This window comes from Geotrypetes seraphini, chromosome 7 (genome assembly GCF_902459505.1).
Source record: "Geotrypetes seraphini chromosome 7, aGeoSer1.1, whole genome shotgun sequence".
NCBI classification, from domain to species: domain Eukaryota; kingdom Metazoa; phylum Chordata; class Amphibia; order Gymnophiona; family Dermophiidae; genus Geotrypetes; species Geotrypetes seraphini.
Genome location: NC_047090.1, coordinates 189,730,506 through 189,748,766, shown reverse-complemented (window position 1 = coordinate 189,748,766; position 18,261 = coordinate 189,730,506). Strand labels below are relative to the sequence as shown.

General features: G+C 48.0%; 1 protein-coding gene across 2 annotated transcripts in view; it reads right to left on the bottom strand.

Annotated features, from left to right (window-relative positions):
• SPTLC2 (serine palmitoyltransferase long chain base subunit 2) overlaps nt 1-18,261 on the bottom strand; it is a 153,769-nt gene that overhangs the window by 123,362 nt on the left and 12,146 nt on the right. For both annotated transcript variants that reach the window (XM_033952120.1, XM_033952121.1), the window contains exon 2: nt 6,460-6,654. In XM_033952120.1, coding sequence (XP_033808011.1) covers nt 6,460-6,654 — 195 coding nt within the window. The remainder of the gene's footprint in view (nt 1-6,459; nt 6,655-18,261) is intronic.

The following is an 18,261-nucleotide window of genomic DNA, read 5'->3' as shown; positions in this document are numbered from 1 at the left end:
AACAAAAAAAACAAAAACTTGGTAGCCTCCATGCAGGCTTCCCTGGAAATGGAAGACCTAGGTCTTTAATTTAAAATTAGAGGAAAGAAACACAGTTCAAGAGGTAGAAAAGGGAAAGGAAAGCTCTCTGGTGAACAGTCAAGTATATGAAAATTTTTCCTGTACAACTAAATTGTAAGGAAGAGATTCTACCATTGATTCCTTAAAGCAAGGTCTTACCTTCAGCTAATTTTGGCAGCCTGCATAAAGGATCGCCATAGCTGTAGCAATCTTTGATGGCTGCCATCGTCCTGAGCACCACGTTCCCTCTGCCGCGATCCCGCCCCCTCCTCTGTCGTCAGGGACAGGATCGCAGCAGAGGGAACGTGGTGCTCAGGATGACGGCAGCCTGCAAGGATCTCTACAGCTACGGCGATCCTCTCTGCAGGCTGCCGAAATTATCAGAAGGTAAGAGTGGGAGGCACTGTAGCACTTCCCGAATCACACTCTTGTCTGCCTGCGGGCCAACTTAAGTTAAACTATTTAATTGTCTGGCGGGCCAAATTTTACTACATTGCCAGAGTTTGACATGTTTACCATAGAGTGTAATTTGATAAACGTCAGCTAATACTAAAGAAGCACAAAGCACAGTTACTTACCGTAACAGGTGTTATCCAGGGACAGCAGGCAGATATTCTTAACGCATGGGTGACATCACCGACGGAGCCCCGGTACGGACCTTTTAACTAGAAAGTTCTAGTTGGCCGCACCGCGCATGCGCGAGTGCCTTCCCGCCCGACGGAGGAGAGCGTGGTCCCCAGTTAAGATAAGCCAGCTAAGAAGCCAACCCGGGGAGGAGGGTGGGACGTAAGAATATCTGCCTGCTGTCCCTGGATAACACCTGTTACGGTAAGTAACTGTGCTTTATCCCAGGACAAGCAGGCAGCATATTCTTAACGCATGGGTGACCTCCAAGCTAACAGAGAGGGAGGAGGGATGGTTGGCCATTAGGAAAATAAATTTTGTAACACAGATTGGCCGAAGTGTCCATCCCGTCTGGAGAAGGCATCCAGACAGTAGTGAGTAGTGAACGTGTGAACTGAGGACCAAGTGGCAGCCTTGCAGATTTCCTTGATGGGCGTGGAACGGAGGAAAGCCACAGAAGCAGCCATAGCTCTGACCCTGTGGGCCGTGACAGCACCTTCCAGTGAGAGACCGGCCCGAGCATAACAGAACGCAATACAGGCAGCAAGCCAGTTGGAAAGCGTCCGTTTAAAGACAGGACGACCTGGACGGTTAGGATCGAAGGTCAGAAAGAGCTGAGGGGACGAGCGGTGAGCCCTGGTACGGTCAAGGTAGTATGCAAGGGCACGCTTACAATCCAGCGTGTGCAACGCCTGTTCCCCAGGATGAGAATGGGGTTTAGGGAAAAAGACAGGCAACACAATGGACTGGTTGAGGTGAAAAGCCGAGACCACCTTGGGAAGGAATTTAGGATGGGTACGCAGAACCACCTTGTCATGGTGAAAAACAGTGAATGGTGGATCGGCGACCAGTGCGTGCATCTCACTAACCCTCCTGGCAGAGGTGATGGCAATGAGGAAAAGCACCTTCCATGTTAGAAGTTTGAGCGAAGTTGTGGCAAGAGGCTCAAAAGGGGGTTTCATGAGGGCTGATAAAACCACATTCAGGTCCCAGACGACAGGAGGAGGCTTCAGAGGTGGTTTGACATTGAAGAGGCCTCTCATGAACCGGGAAACCAGTGGATGAGCCGTGAGAGGTTTTCCGAGGATAGGCTCATGAAACGCAGTGATGGCACTGAGGTGGACTCTGATTGAGGTAGACTTGAGGCCAGCGTCGGACAGAGAGAGCAAATAGTCCAGTACAGTTTCCACCGCTAATGAGGTGGGATCGTGATGATGCAGTAGACACCAAGAGGAGAACCTGGTCCATTTCTGATGGTAACATTGGAGGGTGGCCGGTTTCCTGGAGGCATCCAAAATGCGACGGACAGGCTGAGACAGATTCTCTGGAGAGGTCAGCCCGAGAGAAACCAAGCTGTCAGGTGGAGCGAGGACAGGTTGGGATGTAGTAGAGACTGATGCTGCTGTGTAAGTAGAGTAGGAAACACAGGAAGAGGAATGGGCTCCCTGGAGCTGAGCTGGAGCAGGAGGAAGAACCAGTGTTGGCGAGGCCACCGAGGAGCGATGAGAATCATGGTGGCTCTGTCCCTGCGGAGTTTGAATAACGTCCGCAACATCAGAGGCAGTGGAGGAAAGGCATAGAGGAACCGATCCGTCCAGTCGAGCAGGAATGCATCTGGGGCCAGACGATGAGGAGAGTAGAGTCTGGAGCAGAACTGGGGCAGCTGATGGTTGTGAGGAGCTGCAAAGAGGTCCACCTGAGGAGTGCCCCAGAGAGTGAAGATGGAGTGGAGTGTGGGAGGATCCAAGGTCCACTCGTGAGGTTGAAGGATGCGGCTGAGATTGTCGGCCAGGGAGTTCTGTTCGCCCTGGATATAGACGGCCTTGAGGAAGAGACTGCGGGCCGTGGCCCAGGTCCAGATGCGGATGGCCTCCTGACAGAGGAGGGGAGATCCGGTGCCGCCTTGCTTGTTTATGTAATACATGGCGACTTGGTTGTCTGTGCACAGGAGAAGAACCTGAGGGTAGAGAAGGTGCTGGAAGGCCTTGAGAGCATAGAACATGGCTCTCAGTTCCAGGAAATTGATGTGATGTAGACGCTCCTGAGGGGTCGAGAGACCCTGGGTGCGCAGATCTCCCAGGTGAGCTCCCCACGCATAGGGGGAGGCATCCGTGGTGATGATCCTGGAGTGAGGGGGCAGATGAAAGTGACCCCTGGAAAGATTTGAGGAGTTCAACCACCATTGAAGAGATTGCTGAAGAGACGATGTCACAGAGATGGGATGAGAAAGAGGATCCATGGTCTGTGACCATTGGTTGGCCAGAGTCCATTGAAGTGTCCGGAGGTGGAGTCGTGCCAGAGGAAGCACATGGACCGTCGAGGCCATGTGGCCCAGGAGGATCATCATATGCCGAGCTGGAATAGAGCGAGAAAGGAGCACCTGACGGCAGAGATGGAGCAGGGTCCGTTGGCGGTCGGAGGGAAGAAACGCCCTCATCAGAGTGGTGTCGAGAACTGCTCCAATGAACTGAAGTCGCTGTGTGGGAAGCAGATGCGACTTGGGGTAGTTGATCTCGAATCCCAGGAGATGGAGGAAAGAGATGGTGTGTTGAGTGGCTTGTAGCACAAGCGGAGACGTAGGTGTTTTCACCAACCAATCGTCCAAGTAGGGGAACACCTGGAGGTTGTGAGACCTGAGGAAGGCCGCCACCACAATAAGGCACTTGGTGAACACCCTGGGCGATGATGCGAGGCCAAAGGGTAGCACTTTGTACTGATAGTGGCGGTGCTGTACCTGAAATCGGAGGTAGCGACGTGAAGTCAGATGGATTGGAATGTGAGTGTAGGCCTCTTTGAGGTCTAGGGAACATAGCCAGTCGTGTTGAGAGAGAAGAGGGTAAAGCGTGGCCAGGGAGAGCAACCTGAAGTTTTCCTTGACCAGATACTTGTTGAGGTCCCTGAGATCGAGGATGGGACGGAGGTCTCCCATCTTCTTGGGTACCAGGAAGTAGCGGGAGTAGAATCCCTGACCCCTTTGGTCTGGGGGAACTTCTTCGATGGCATTGAGAAGAAGGAGGGATTGGATCTCCCTCAGGAGGAGTGGAGTTTGGGAGGAATGAGAAGCAGACTCTACGGGAGGATTGTCTGGTGGAAGAGTCTGGAAGTTGAGGGAGTAGCCGTGGCGGATGATGTTGAGTACCCACTGGTCTGATGTGATGACCACCCAACGGTTAAGAAAAATTGTGAGGCAGCCTCCGATAGGTTGAGGAAGAGGCACCGAGGATTGGAGACTGGCTATGCTCTGGAGAAAAGAGTCAAAAGGGCTGAGATGGTTTTGACTGTGGGAGAGGCTTGGCCGGTTGGTGAGACTGTGAACGTGCTTGAGATTGGTGCTGCTGACGAGGTCGGCGAGGCTGTTGATGCTGAGGCGGGTTGAGGGGTCTGGCCGAAAACTTGCGTTGGTAGGAAGACTGCTGTTTGTAGGGGCGAGCAGGTGGAGTCTTCTTTTTGGGTTTGATCAGGGTATCCCACCTGGTCTCATGTGCCGAGAGTTTCTGGGTAGTTGAGTCCAGGGACTCCCCAAAGAGATCATCACCAAGACAAGGTGCGTTGGCTAGGTGGTCCTGGTGATTGATATCAAGGCCTCAGCCAGGCCAAGCGCCTCATGGCGACAGCCATGGCAGAGGCTCGAGAGGTCAGTTCAAAAGAGTCATAAATGGATCTCACCATAAATTTCCGGAGTTGGAGTAAGCTGGAAATTTGCTGTTGAAAAATCGGGATCTTACGCTCAGGGATGTACTTTTGGATGGAGGAGAGTTGTTGCACCAAATGCTTCAGATAGAAGGAGAAGTGGAAGGTGTAATTATTAGCTCTGTTGGCAAGCATGGAATTTTGATAAAGGCGCATGCCAAATTTATCCATCGTTCTGCCTTCTCTGCCAGGAGGTGTGGAGGCATAGACACTTGAACCCTGGGTTTTCTTTAAGGTGGACTCCACAAGAAGGGATTCATGGGGCAGTTGAGGTTTATCGAACCCCGGGATAGGAATGACCCTGTACAAACTATCCAGTTTTCGAGGGGCACCCGGTACTGTGAGGGGGTTTTCCCAATTCTTGTAAAAAGTTTCCCGTAAGATGTCGTGTACGGGTAACTTTAAAAATTCCTTGGGAGGTTGTTCGAAGTCCAGGGCATCAAGGAAAGCCTGGGATTTCTTAGAGTCGGACTCTAAAGGGATAGATAGAGCTGCCGACATTTCCCTTAGAAATTTTGTGAACGAGGACTGTTCAGGTTTGGAACTGGTATCGACCATCGAGGGTTCCTCGTCTGTTGATGAAGCCTCATCATCGGTACCGGGTGGGGATTCTTCCCATAAGTCCGTGTCCCTGACGTCGGTGTGCACGGGGCGGGACGGTGGTGCGGACGGCTCAGTGTGGCGAGTCTTAGAGAGAGATTTGCCAGAGCGCATCGAGACGGTACCGGGGGAAGAAGACCGGTGCCGGTCCTGGTCACGGGGGGACTGTTGTCGGTCTCGATGTCGGGGAGGGTCTGCATCAGAGCGGGGTTGCACCGGAGGATGAAGTGGTTCAGCCGCGAGTACCGGCATGGAGGTGTTCAACGGTACCGATGGTGTCGACACTGGTGGTATGGTGCGAGGCTCGGGCCGGTCCGGTACCGGAAGGAGCGGGACCAATATTGCGGGCAACAAGTGCTGGAGTTGCTGTTGAAGTTGTTCCTGCAATTGACTATGGAGTATGGCCGCAATGCGGTCGTCCAGAGGAGGCAACGGTACCGCTTTTTTCTTTTTCGGTACCATAGGTGCCGCTCCATGCCCCGGCGATGAGGAGGCCGATGACGAGGCACTCACCGAGATCGGGGCAGAGCATTTGCGGGGTCGGCGTGATGCCGGGAGGACCGGCGTCGCCGGTGTGGCAGGAGGGCGGTCAAGGGAAGTGGAAGGCTTCTTAGCCGGCTTACCTTGTGCCAGCGACCCCGAGGATGGATCAGGCGTCGTCGAAGTAGTCCGTGCCGACTTTTGTGGTGCCGATGACGGCGCGGCCGATTCCATGGCAGACCCGGTACCGAACAGGATGTTCTGTTGGATCTGCCTATTTTTCAATGTACTCTTTTTAAGAGTAGCACAGCGGGTGCAGGTGTCAGCCCGATGCTCTGGACCCAGGCACTGTAGGCACCAATTGTGTGGGTCAGTGAGAGATATCGGGCGTGCACACCGCTGGCACTTCTTAAAGCCCGGCTGAGGGGGCATGAAGGGAAACACGGCCTCCGCAAAATCAAAACCGGAGGCCTGTATGGTGGCAACAGGCCCCGCCGGGGCCGGCCCGAAAAATAAGAGAAAATAAAGTTTGTTTGTTTTTTACAAAAAAATAACGAAAAAGAAACCCGAAGGGAAAAAGAACAAAAAAGGAAGAGAATTTCGCGAGCGGGAAGGCAAAATCTGAAATTTCAACGGCCGTTGAAACACATGCGTCTTCTTCGCTCCGCGGAAACGAAGAAACTGGGGACCACGCTCTCCTCCGTCGGGCAGGAAGGCACTCGCGCATGCGCGGTGCGGCCAACTAGAACTTTCTAGTTAAAAAGGTCCGTACCGGGGCTCCGTCGGTGACGTCACCCATGCGTTAAGAATATGCTGCCTGCTTGTCCTGGGATAATATACTGTTTGGGTGGAAAAAAGTGTGTCTTATGGAGCAAAAAATACTCTTGTCTATACACATTTGCATGCATATATACTCCCAGGCAATTAATGAATGGAAAACACGCTTTAAAAAATTACTCTCAAATCCTGCAGAAATGCTTGGCTAAGTATTTTGCCAATGCTTACCTTTTGCTCTTCTCTTTCTGTGGCATTATGGCACTTCTCAATTTTCCATACTCTCAAAAAATCCCGCAGATAACCAAAAAGGGTGAGTATTCCATAGCCCATGTAGGTGAGCACGGCAACCAACATAGGAGTTTCTTCAAATGCCTCATTAAAAGGTCGCTTGTATAAACCTTCATTTTGCATAACATGATGACTCTGTGGCAAAAATAAAGAAAAACATTAGTCCTACGGAGCAGCATATGTTCATTTACTGATTTCTTACCCTTACATATCAAGTGGAAAGGCATTGATACACTTTTTGAACATTGCAGAGAACTTAGGGCTCCTTTTACTAAGGTGTGCTAGTGGTTTTAGCGCACGCTACAATGCCACATGCACTAAACGCTAATGCCTCCATAGAGCTTAGAAAGATAAAACATAGAAAAATGACAGTAGAAAAGGGCCACAGCCCATCAAGTCTGCCCACTCTATTGACCCACCCCATTGAGTCTGAGTGCTAGTTACCTAGTTCCTTAACTTGACCCTCGTAGGGATCCCACGTGGATGTCCCATTTATTCTTAAAATCGAGCACGCTGGTTAGTATTTTTTGTCTAGCGCGTGGTTAGCGTGCGTTAAAAATGCTAGCGCACCTTAGTAAAAGGAGCCCTTAGTTTAGAAACATAGAAACAGAGTATGACGGCAGAAAAGGGCCGATGGCCCAACAAGTCTGCCCACTCAAATAACCCACCCCCCTAAGCACTTCCTCGAAGTGAACCCACATGTGTATCCCATTTATTCTTAAAATCGAGCACGTTGCTGGCCTTTACTACCTGAAGTGGAAGATTATTCCAATGATCAACCACCATTTCATTGAAGAAATACTTCCTAATGTCCACATGAAATCTCCCACCCCTGATTTTTAGCGGATGCCCTCTTGTCGTCGTAGGTCCTGTAAGGAAAAAGATGTCTTCTTCCATCTCCATAAGGCCAGTAACATATTTGAACGTCTCTATCATGTCTCCCCTCTCTCTGCGTTCCTCGAGAGAGTTTAGCTGTAACTTATCTAGATGTTCTTCATATGGGAGATCCTTGAGTCCCGAGACCATCCTAGTGGCCAATCTCTGAACCGACTCTATTCTCAGCACATCCTTTCGATAATGTGGCCTCCAAAATTGAACACAGTATTCCAGATGCGGTCTCACCATGGACCTGTAAAGCGACATCACCATTTCGGGTTTTCGGCTGACGAAACTTCTCCGGATGCAACCCAGCATTTGTCTAGCCTTGGATGAAGTTTTCTCCACTTGATCGGCAGCCTTCATATCTTCACTAATGATTACTCCCAAGTCCCGTTCTGTAACAGTTCTAGTTAAGGCCTCACCGTTCAGAGTGTAGGTTCTGCAAGGGTTTCCGCTACCAAGGTGCATAACTTTAAACTTCTTGGCATTAAAGCTCAACTGCCAAATAGCAGACCATTTCTCCAGTAGAAGTAGGTCTTGTGTCATACTGTTGGGTACGGTACCTCCGCCCACTTCATTGCATAATTTAGCGTCGTCAGCAAATAATGCAATTTTACCCTGAAGTCCCTGAGGCAGATCCCGTATGAAGATATTAAATAGGATTGGACCCAGGACCGAGCCCTGTGGTACTCCACTGAACACCTCCGATGTTTCGGAGGGAGTACCTTTTACCACCACCCTTTGAAGTCTGCCACTGAGCCAGTCTTTAACCCATGCAGTTAATGTTTCTCCTAGTCCCAGCGAGTTCATCTTGTTCAATAATCTACGGTGTGAGACACTATCAAAAGCTTTACTGAAGTCCAGATACACTACATCCAGGGACTTATCCTTATTCAGTTTTTTTGTTACCCAGTCAAAGAAGCTGATTAGATTGGATTGGCAGGACTTTCCCTTTGTAAATCCATGCTGATGGGGATCCCTCAGTCTCTCATCGTCCAGAACCGTATCTAATTTGTGTTTAATCAACGTTTCCATAAGTTTACACACCACTGACGTGAGACTTACCGGTCTGTAATTTGCAGTCTCTAACCTGCATCCCTTTTTGTGGAGCGGAATGACGTTAGCTATTTTCCAGTCTAATAGAACTTTTCCTGTGCTCAGAGAAAGATTGAAAAGTGCGGTTAATGGCTCCGCCAGTACATCTCTCAATTCAAGCACTCTGGGGTGCAATTTATCCGGTCCCATGGCTTTATTCACTTTGAGCCTTGACAATTCTTGGTAGATGCTGCTAGTGGAAAATTCAAAATTCCTGAATGGGTCTTCTGAACTCTCCCTTGTAGCAGCTGTGGACTGGATCCCGGCGCTTCACAGGTAAAGACTGAGCAGAAGTATCTGTTCAGTAGTTCAGCTTTATCGGAGTCCGATTCTGCAAAGTTGCCATCGGTTTTTCTCAGGCGCACTATCCCGTCTGTATTCCTCTTTCTATCACTAACATACCTGAAAAAGGATTTATCCCCTTTTAAATATTCCTAGCTAAATTTTCTTCCATCCAGAGTTTGGCATTTCTGACGGCTGTTTTAACAGTTCTAGATTTCTCTAGATAAGCTTCTTTGGCTTCTGGTTGTTGCGATTGTTTATATGATATAAATGCTCTTTTCTTCTGTTTTATGAGTTCCGAGATCTCTGCAGAGAACCATTGGGGTTTGTTATTTCTCTGCCGTTTGCTCACGGTTTTTATATAGAGATCAGTTGCTTCCTGTAGGGTAGATTTCAGAGCTGACCACATTACCTCCACATTATCTGTTGTGTCTTGGTTTTGAAGCGCTTCATAGACAAAATCTCTCATGCTCTTGAAGTTAGTGTCCTTAAAGTTTAGGACCTTTGTTGACGTGTTCAACCTCGTGGATCCCTTCTTGAGGTGGAACCACACCATGTTGTGGTCGCTGGAGGCCAACGCCGCACCTACCGAAACCTCTGTGACGCTATCTCCATTGGTGAGTATCAGGTCCAGAATCGCCTGATCCCTGGTGGGCTCCAGTACCATTTGTTTGAGTCGTGCTCCCCGTATAGAGATTAGTAGCCTTCTGCTGCTGCTGGTCGTAGCTGAAAGTTTGTTACAGTTTACATCTAGCATATCTAACAGTACCGTGTCTCCACGCAGAGTGATGGTCTCGATGTCTTCAATTAATTCTTTGTCTACGTCGTCCTGTTGTTTAGGAGGTCTGTATACAATGCCCAGATACAGGCATTTGCCACTGCCCCTGGCAAGATTCACCCAGAGGGACCCTCCTGTATACTTGACACCTGTGATTCTGGTAACTTTGATTTCCTCCTCGATATATAGCGACCACATCTAGGTCGGCGCGCCTCATTTCCGTCTCTAATTCCAGAATTTTGTTGCCTAAACTGCGGGCATTAATGTACATAGCCTTCCATGCTTCGTGTTTGCCCGGTCTGAATGGAGATTTTACTGTTTGATTTAGTGTGTCCCTTATTTCCCCATTTGAGTTATTTTGTCTCTTTTAAGTTAGTTTATCCCCTGCAGTACTGTCTGCAACGAAAGTACTTACCTCAGACTCAGTAGTGGAGTGGTTACTTACCATACTGGGATGGTTACTTACCACACTAGGATGAGAGTGGGTACCCTCCCCCGACTAACCTAGTTTAAAGCCCTTTGGAGCAGGCGAGCCAGTCATCTACCGAAGACATTCTTCCCTCTTCTGCTTAGGTGGAGCCCGTCTGGGCCCTGTAGTCCTTGAAGTGCCTCTCCATGGTCCAGGAAACCGAAGTTCAACTCCCTGCACCATCCGTGTAGCCACTCGTTGGTCTTCTGGATACGATCTTCCCTGGCTCTACCCTTGCCTTTCACTGGAAGGATGGAAGAGAAGACCACCTGCGCTCCCATCTGCTTCAGCTTATTACCCAGGTCTCCAAAGTCTTTGGGTATCTTCTCCGGCATGTTCCTAGCGGTGTCATTCGTCCCGACATGGATGAGAAGCATAGGATAGTGGTCTTGGGGCTTGATCAGTCTTCCTAAGCTAGTGGTCACATCCTGGATCCTGGCTCCTGGCAGACAACAAACCTCTCTTGATTGTAGATCTGGTCTACATATTGGTCCCTCGGTGCCCCGCAGTAGGGAGTTCCCAATGACTACCACTCTGTGCTTCTTCGGGGGAGTTGATCCGTTGCCCGGGAGTCGGAGTCATCCGCTGAAAATTCTCCTGAGAGTCGTCTCGAAAGTCGCTGGCTGGTCCTTCCTGTAGAAGCTGGAACCTATTCTTTAAGATGATCTACGGGGTTGATGTGAAGCTACTCTGTCTGCTTGAAGGACAGGAGGGTCTTCTGTATTTGCTCATAGAGGTAACCAGCTGCCAGGAGTCGACATCTCTAGCCTCTTCTTGTACCCCAACCGTCACTTCCAAAGCTGCAGGTCTGGTCTGTCTGGGCGTCTCGAAGATGGTCTTGTCTCCTTGTGCCTGCTCAGAGGCTTGGGACAGCTCCTGGAGGACATCATCGATGAAGGTCTCATCTTCCTTGATGCTTCTTAGATGCTTCACCTCTTCCCTCAGGCTCATTAACTCTTGCAGGATGTCTCTGTCAGGTTGTTGCTGGTCGACCACTTCTGTCTGTACCGAGACTGAAGTCTTCTGCTGTGGCATAACTTCGGTCTGCACAGAGACTTCAGTCATCTGTCGTGGGTTGTCCTCTGTCTGCACGGACACTGTGATCATCCTCTGAATTTCTTCGGTGACTGGAATGCCGATCTTGATTGCAGTCTTGTTGCTTCTGGTTCTTCCTGCCATTTGAGCTTCTCACTTGCTGGGTGTTTGCCCTGGTCCACCTGCTAGTTAGTTGTCTTTTGTGTTCTCTTGGTTATCTGGTAAGTGTTGTCATCCGCCTATTTGCTAGGTGTTTGCTCCTGTCCGCCTGCTAGTTGACTGTGTGAGTCTGTCTGATGTTGCTAGGTATTGCTCTGCCACTTCCCTATGCTTATGTGTGCATGTGTTTCCTCTGGGAGGCCTACCCCTTCCTTATCTAGCGTGTCCTCTGCTTATCTTCTATGCCTGTCACCTCTTATTTGAGTGTTCATGTGTCCCCTCCTGGGCCTACCTCTTCTTTATCTTCAGGGCCTGCTGCCTCTTTGCTTTGCTTTAGCTTGTGTGTGTGTTCTCCTCTGTGCTTGTTAAGTCCTTACCTTGCTGTCTTTCCCTGGTGTCCTTGGATTTATCGGCCTGGCCCTTTTCAAGGCCTTTTGCAAAGGTGCTCTCGCTAAGGCGAGCACCTTTGCCGCTCGCCTTCGCCGTGCACCGAATGGCTGTGCGCCGTTGGCTCCCCCCCTTTTAAGGGGGAGTACGGTCGATGCTGGTGCTGACGCGGTGGGAGTGGGCGGAGCTTCCTCTCGCCACTATCCCTAGCTCTCTGCTCCCTTGCCGGCTCTCCTCTCCTTCTGCTGCTCCCCAGCAAATCTCTTCTCCTGCCTGCCTCCGGCTCTTCAATCTAGCTGTGAGCTAGCTGTGAGCCTCGCGCCGCGGTTCCCCTCCTCTTAAGGGGGAGTCCGGTTGATGCTAGTGCTGACGCGGTGGGAGTGGGCGGAGCTTCCTCTCGCCACTATCCCTAGCTCTCTGCTCCCTTGCTGGCTCTCCTCTCCTTCTGCTGCTCCCCAGCAAATCTCTTCTCCTGCCTGCCTCCGGCTCTTCAATCTAGCTGTGAGCTAGCTGTGAGCCTCGCGCCGCAGTTCCCCTCCTCTTAAGGGGGAGTCCGGTTGATGCTAGTGCTGACGCGGTGGGGGTGGGCGGAGCTTCCTCTCGCCACTACCCCTAGCTTTTTGCTCCCTTGCCGGCTTCTCCTCTACTTCTGCTGCTCCCCAGCTCCTCTCTTCTCCTGCCTGCCTGCCTCCGGCTCTTCGATCTACCAGAATACATTGAAAGTTTCTCATCAATAGTGAGACAATCTGCCCAGCCCATGATGGAGGGGGAAACAAAAGCCAGATTTCTCACCTCTGGTCCTCTACATCAGTGTTTTTCAACCACCGGTCTATGGACTGGTGCCGGGCCACAGAAATTTTCTGCCGGTCCACAGAGCCGGCATGTGCATTGGACCTCAGACAGTGCCCTTCAGCTACCAGTCCACGGTGCAATCAATGCGGCGTTGTCTTCGGGCCGGCTCCCTCTTCCTCAGTGTTGCAGTGCACAAAGCCGTGGGCAGAGGCTCCTATGCGTGTCCTGCGCCTGAACTGGAAGCCTTCTCTCCGATGTCGCAACATCAGAGGGAAGGTTTCCAGATGAGGTGTGGGACATGCAAGGAGCTGCTGCCCATGGCTTTGTGCATTGCAGCACTGAGGAAGAGGGAGCCGGCTCGAAGATAACACCGGCCAGGCGGGAACAAGCCAGAAGGCAAGGCACAGAATGGAGGGAGGGAGACAACAACGGTAGGGGAAATGATTTTATTTTTTTAATTTAGTGATTGAATTGTGTCAGTTTTGAGAATTTACATCTGCTGTCTGTATTTTGTACTGTTCAGGAAGAAATGCATTTGTTTCTTTTCCTCTGGGGTTGTACTGCATGCGGAGTCTTGCATCTTAAGGTATCTTAGGGTTTATTTGTATGTATTAGTACTTTTGGTTTTTGGTTCCGTATTTGCAAAGGGGTTATCTGTGTTCTGGTAGGAATGAATATTGAGAAGCATACAGTGTGCTTTGTGTAGTTTAATTTTTGGTTAACAATTATGTATTGTTAATATGATGATATTGTGTGTGTGTGTGTATATATATATATATATATATGAAAAATGAATGGAAAAAATGGTGTTACAATTAGTAATATTATAGGGGCTGGGTCTGGGCGGAGATGGGTGAGGTCTGACCCACGACTTAGCTCAGTGTTCTTCAATTGCCGGTCTGTGGACCGGTGCCGGTCCACAAAATAATTATTTTATTTCCGCCGGTCCATAGGTGTCAAAAGAACACTGCTCTACATCAGACAGGTTGGTCTTTGGTTGGAAAGTATGAACTAATCAGAGTAGAGATACAAAGAGATCACACAGAAAGAAAACCGACAATTGCAGATTATTCAAAATACTTCTGTTAAGATTATCTTCCAGGCAAGGAAATTCGACCATGTTTCACCTCTATTAATTAAAGCACACTGGCTCCCCATCGAACATAGAATCACTTATAAAATTCTTCTACTTACATTCAAAACTAGAACTTGTAATCAACCAGAATTCATAAACAGACTTCTTATACCCTATGCCCCCCTCAGATCACTCTGCTCCGCTACACATCATCTTCTTAATATCCCCTCTCTGAAAAATATTAATACCACGCGCTTAAACATCTTTTCGGTCACTGCACCCTCCCTCTGGAACTCTATACCCAATTACATAAGAGAGGAAACAAATTTAAATCAGTTTAAATCCAAATTAAAAACCTTCTTATTTAAAGACGCCTTCGAGTAGTACCTACTCTTTTAAAGATAGTGTTTAATAACAACTGCCCTAAGGACAATTTGACTTTCTTTCTTTTAGCCTTCCCCCTATCTTTTGTTCTTTCCTTCAGTGTCTCTTTCCTATAAGATTGTAGTTCGACCCCTTTTTTCCTTTTGTACAAGTCTGTCTGTCTGGTTAATTGTTCCCCCAAATATGTTTGTTAACTTGACTGTTTTTATTGACTAATGTACACCGCCTAGAAGCCTGATTAGGCGGTATAATACATTTTTAAATAAACTTGAAACTTAAACTTGATAAGTGTTTTAGATTAAACAGCCTTTGTGATCCCAAGGGCATACACTGCTCTCTGAGCCAATTCACATATGCATCTAACACTTAAGCATTTTCCACAGACCTTGTGGTACAATTGCCTTATGCGCCTACAACTCAAGTATGAATGTGGAACTTAGATTTTTGTCAGCTAGCTGGTTTTCAGTAAACTTGGCTATCCACTCATTTTCAATCAGTAAATGAGGGGGGAAAGCAATGACAAACCAGCAGCTAACAATCTGTCAAGAAATCGTCCCACAAGTAGCAGCCCCCATCATTCATGACGTGGTACTTGCGTACAGGGGACATTTACCTTTAGTCTTGTATACCAGTTTAATGAGATTTGTATTACTCAATTAGACTGAGGGAAAATTATAGTCTCCAAACCTCAGGGAACACCAGTACCAACTCTGAAAATTACTGGTATCAGTAGGAAAGCTGTTCCTTCTGCTGAGAAACAAAAAAGGGAAAGCTGTGTTTATTGCTCTCACAAAGAAGCAAGCCAAAGGTAGTCTGGCTTTCCTCAACTCTGGCACTGTTCACTTAAGCTTCTATTAGTTCCCTATGTGTGGTAGGTGCCATCAACTCACTGTCGAGTCCTTGCAACTTGAATTACACAGTAGGTGCTCTGTATGAATGTTTTAAAATCTTTCCTTTTAAAATTGTATGTACTTTGTAAACCGCTTGGAACTGCTGGAAACTGAAGCAGTATATTAAATTTTAATAAAACACGGGGAAGAAGTGAGATGTCACCAAGTGAGATGGCAGCTTGATCACCGAGCTCCTCTAAGTATCGCTACTTTAAAGCTATAATTAACGCTGAGTCGGAGTTTTTATTCAACTAATTTCTGCTTGATTGGTGCGAGAAACCTTTCTGGACACTTATGGCAGGTAGAAAGAGCTGAGTGGACCTGAAATCTTTTGCCTATCAGCCTGCGGATGTGTTAGAGGGCCGCTCAAGCCAACAATCACACCCAAGCCCCGCTCTTCTGTCGTGCACCTAGGGCTCCTTTTACTAAGGTGCACTAGCGTTTTTCGCGCAACACAGGATATTACCCCACACCCGATGGCAGGAGGGAGTGGGCATACATCCTGCCTTTATCAGGGGGGGGGGCATGGCAGCTGCGTTTGTGCTTCTTTCCACCCATTTTTCGCTTTAAGGAATATTAAAAAAAAAAAAAAAAAGGCAGGTAAGACAAGACTGAACAGCTTGGGTTAGTATAGTATGCGTGAACAGGCAGGGGAACTCTGGAAGTGGTTACAACTTGAGATGGAATGATTTAGGAACCAGTTTGCAAGGTGGAAGAACAGCCTGTTCAAGGAAAGGGAGGATCTTGCTCAGAGAAAAGATTTTGCAGCCAAACGACGGAAAACTTTTCTAGTCGGTAGATGAATGACAAAACTAGTAAACAACCCCCCTACCCTTCAGTGCTGCTTTCTCATGCATTCTCATCTAAAGCTATTTTAAAGCTTGAGGTGATCTGTGGTCTGGGCGGAAATAAACATGAACAACCAGAGTCATTTTATCTGTTTGACTGAAATGTAAAACAACAAAAAAAATTAGACGTGCCCTCTTTTGTTTTAGTTAAGAAACATTAGTAAATCAACTGGCACATTTAATTAATATTATATATGGCTGAAAAAAAAGCCCTGACAGCAGTGACAGGAGGCTGCTTCTCCTGTAACTACTGTCAGGGCTCTGCCCCGACTCAATTGAGCAATTGAGTTGGGGAATTTGCACGCAAATGATTTGCAAGTCTATTCAAATCATTTGCTTGCAAACTTAATAGTGAATCAATCGCTGTTGGAAAATCAGCCAGAGAAACGGCCAACAGCGACTGAGTTGCTATTGTTAGTGAATCTGGGCCCAAGTCGCCATGTTGCATACAGATCTAATTAATATGTTATAAAAGTTTCCCATTGCTTCTTTTTCCAACAAATGTTGTTCCAAATGGATCAAACAAAATATATTTTCTATCAGGAAAATTCACATTTACAGAGGAACTTTACAAAAAAGCACAGTTACTTACCATAACAGGTGTTATCCAGGGACAGCAGGCAGCTATTCTCACATATGGGTGACGTCACCGATGGAGCCCCGATGCGGAAGCCTTGCAAGCAGACTTGCTTGTAAAAACTAGAAGATTAGAGTCAGCCGCACTGCGCATGCGTGAGTGCCTTCCCGCCCAGCACAGGGCACGTCTACTCAGTTCAGATAGCTAGCACAGAAGCCAACCAGGGGAGGTGGGTGGGTTGTGAGAATAGTTGCCTGCTGTCTCTGGATAACACCTGTTACGGTAAGTAACTGTGTGTTATCCCAGGACAAGCAGGCAGCTTATTCTCACATATAGGTGACCTCCAAGCTAACCAAAATGGGATGGTGGGAGTGTTTGCAATTTAGGAGAATAAATTTTGTAATACTGTCTGGCCAAAATGGCCATCCCATCTGGAGAAAACATCCAGACAATAGTGAGAAGTGAAAGTATGAACCGAGGACTAAGTAGCAACATTGCAAATTTCCTCAATAGGTGTAGATCTGAGGAAAGCTACTGAAGCTGCCATTTCTCCGACCTTATCGGCTGTGACTCTACTCTGTAGGGGTAATTCAGCCTGGGCATAGTAGAAGGAGATACAAGCAGCCATCCAGTTGGAGATGGTACGCTTAGAGATAGGGTGTCCCATCTTATTTGGATCGAAGGAGACAAAAAGTTGAGGAGCAGTTCTGTGTGGTTTGGTGCGTTCCAAATAGAAGGCCAAAGCACATTTACAGTCCAGAGTATGAAGAGCTGATTCTCCAGGATGAGAATGAGGCTTTGGAAAGAACACTGGAAGAACAATATATTGGTTGAGATGAAATTCCAAAACCACTTTAGGAAGGAATTTAGGATGAATACGAAGAACCGCCTTGTCATGATGGAAAACTGTGAAAGGTGGATCAGCAACTAAAGCTTGCAGCTCATTGACTCTTCGAGCAGAAGTGAGGGCAATGAGAAACACCACTTTCCAAGTGAGATACTTCAGATGAGCCGTAGACATTGGTTCAAATGGAGGCTTCATCAATTGAGTAAGAACAATGTTGAAGTAACAAACCACTGGAGGCAGTTTGAGAGTAGGTTTGACATTAAAAAGTCCTTTCATGAATCTGGAAACCACTGAATGAGCAGAAAGGGGTTTCCCTTCAATAGGCTGATGGAAAGCAGCAATTGCACTGAGATGGACTCGGATTGATGTAGACTTGAGGCCAGAGGTGGATAAGTGCAAAAGGTAGTCTAAAACAGAAGATGAGGAATGTTGAGACTCCTTATCGTGAGAAAAACACCACGTAGAAAATCTAGTCCATTTTTGGTGATAGCATTGTCTAGTGGTAGGCTTTCTAGAAGCCTCTAAAATGTCTCTTACAGATTGAGAAAACTGAAGAGGAGTTATGTTGAGAGGTACCAAGCTGTCAGGTGTAGAGACTGCAGGTTGAAATGAAGCAGAGATCCATGACTGTGTAAGCAGAGATGGAAAAACTGGTAGAAGATATGGCTCCCTGCTGCTGAGTTGAAGTAGAAGGGAGTACCAAGGTTGTCTCGGCCGAGGAGCAATCAGAATCATGGTGGCATGAGCGTTCTTCAACTTGACAAGAGTCTTGAGAATGAGAGGGAATGCAAACAGGAAGAGATTCGTCCATGCTTTAGGTGCAGCTGAAGGTTGAGATTTCTGTTGCTTCTGAGTCTGCTGTTTTTTAGGAGGTGGATAATTGTAAAGAGTCGCTCTCAGAGCAAAACGCCTCTGATAAATAGGAGGAGGGCGTGCAGGCTTGGCATGAACTGGCTTAGGCTTTGGTCTGACAATAGAAGCAAAGGATTTTTCATGGTCAGACAATTTCTTAGTGGCTGCCTCAATGGATTCATCGAAGAGGTCATTGCCTGCAGAAGGAACATTAGCCAAGCGGTCCTGAAGATTAGGGTCCATGTCAATGGTATGAAGCCAGGCAAGGCGACGCACTGCTACAGAACAAGCCGCTGCCCTGGCAGACAACTCAAGGGCATCATAAGAAGACTGAAGTAGATGTAACCTGAGTTGTGATAGAGAAGCTAAGACTTCTTGAAATTCAAAGTGCTT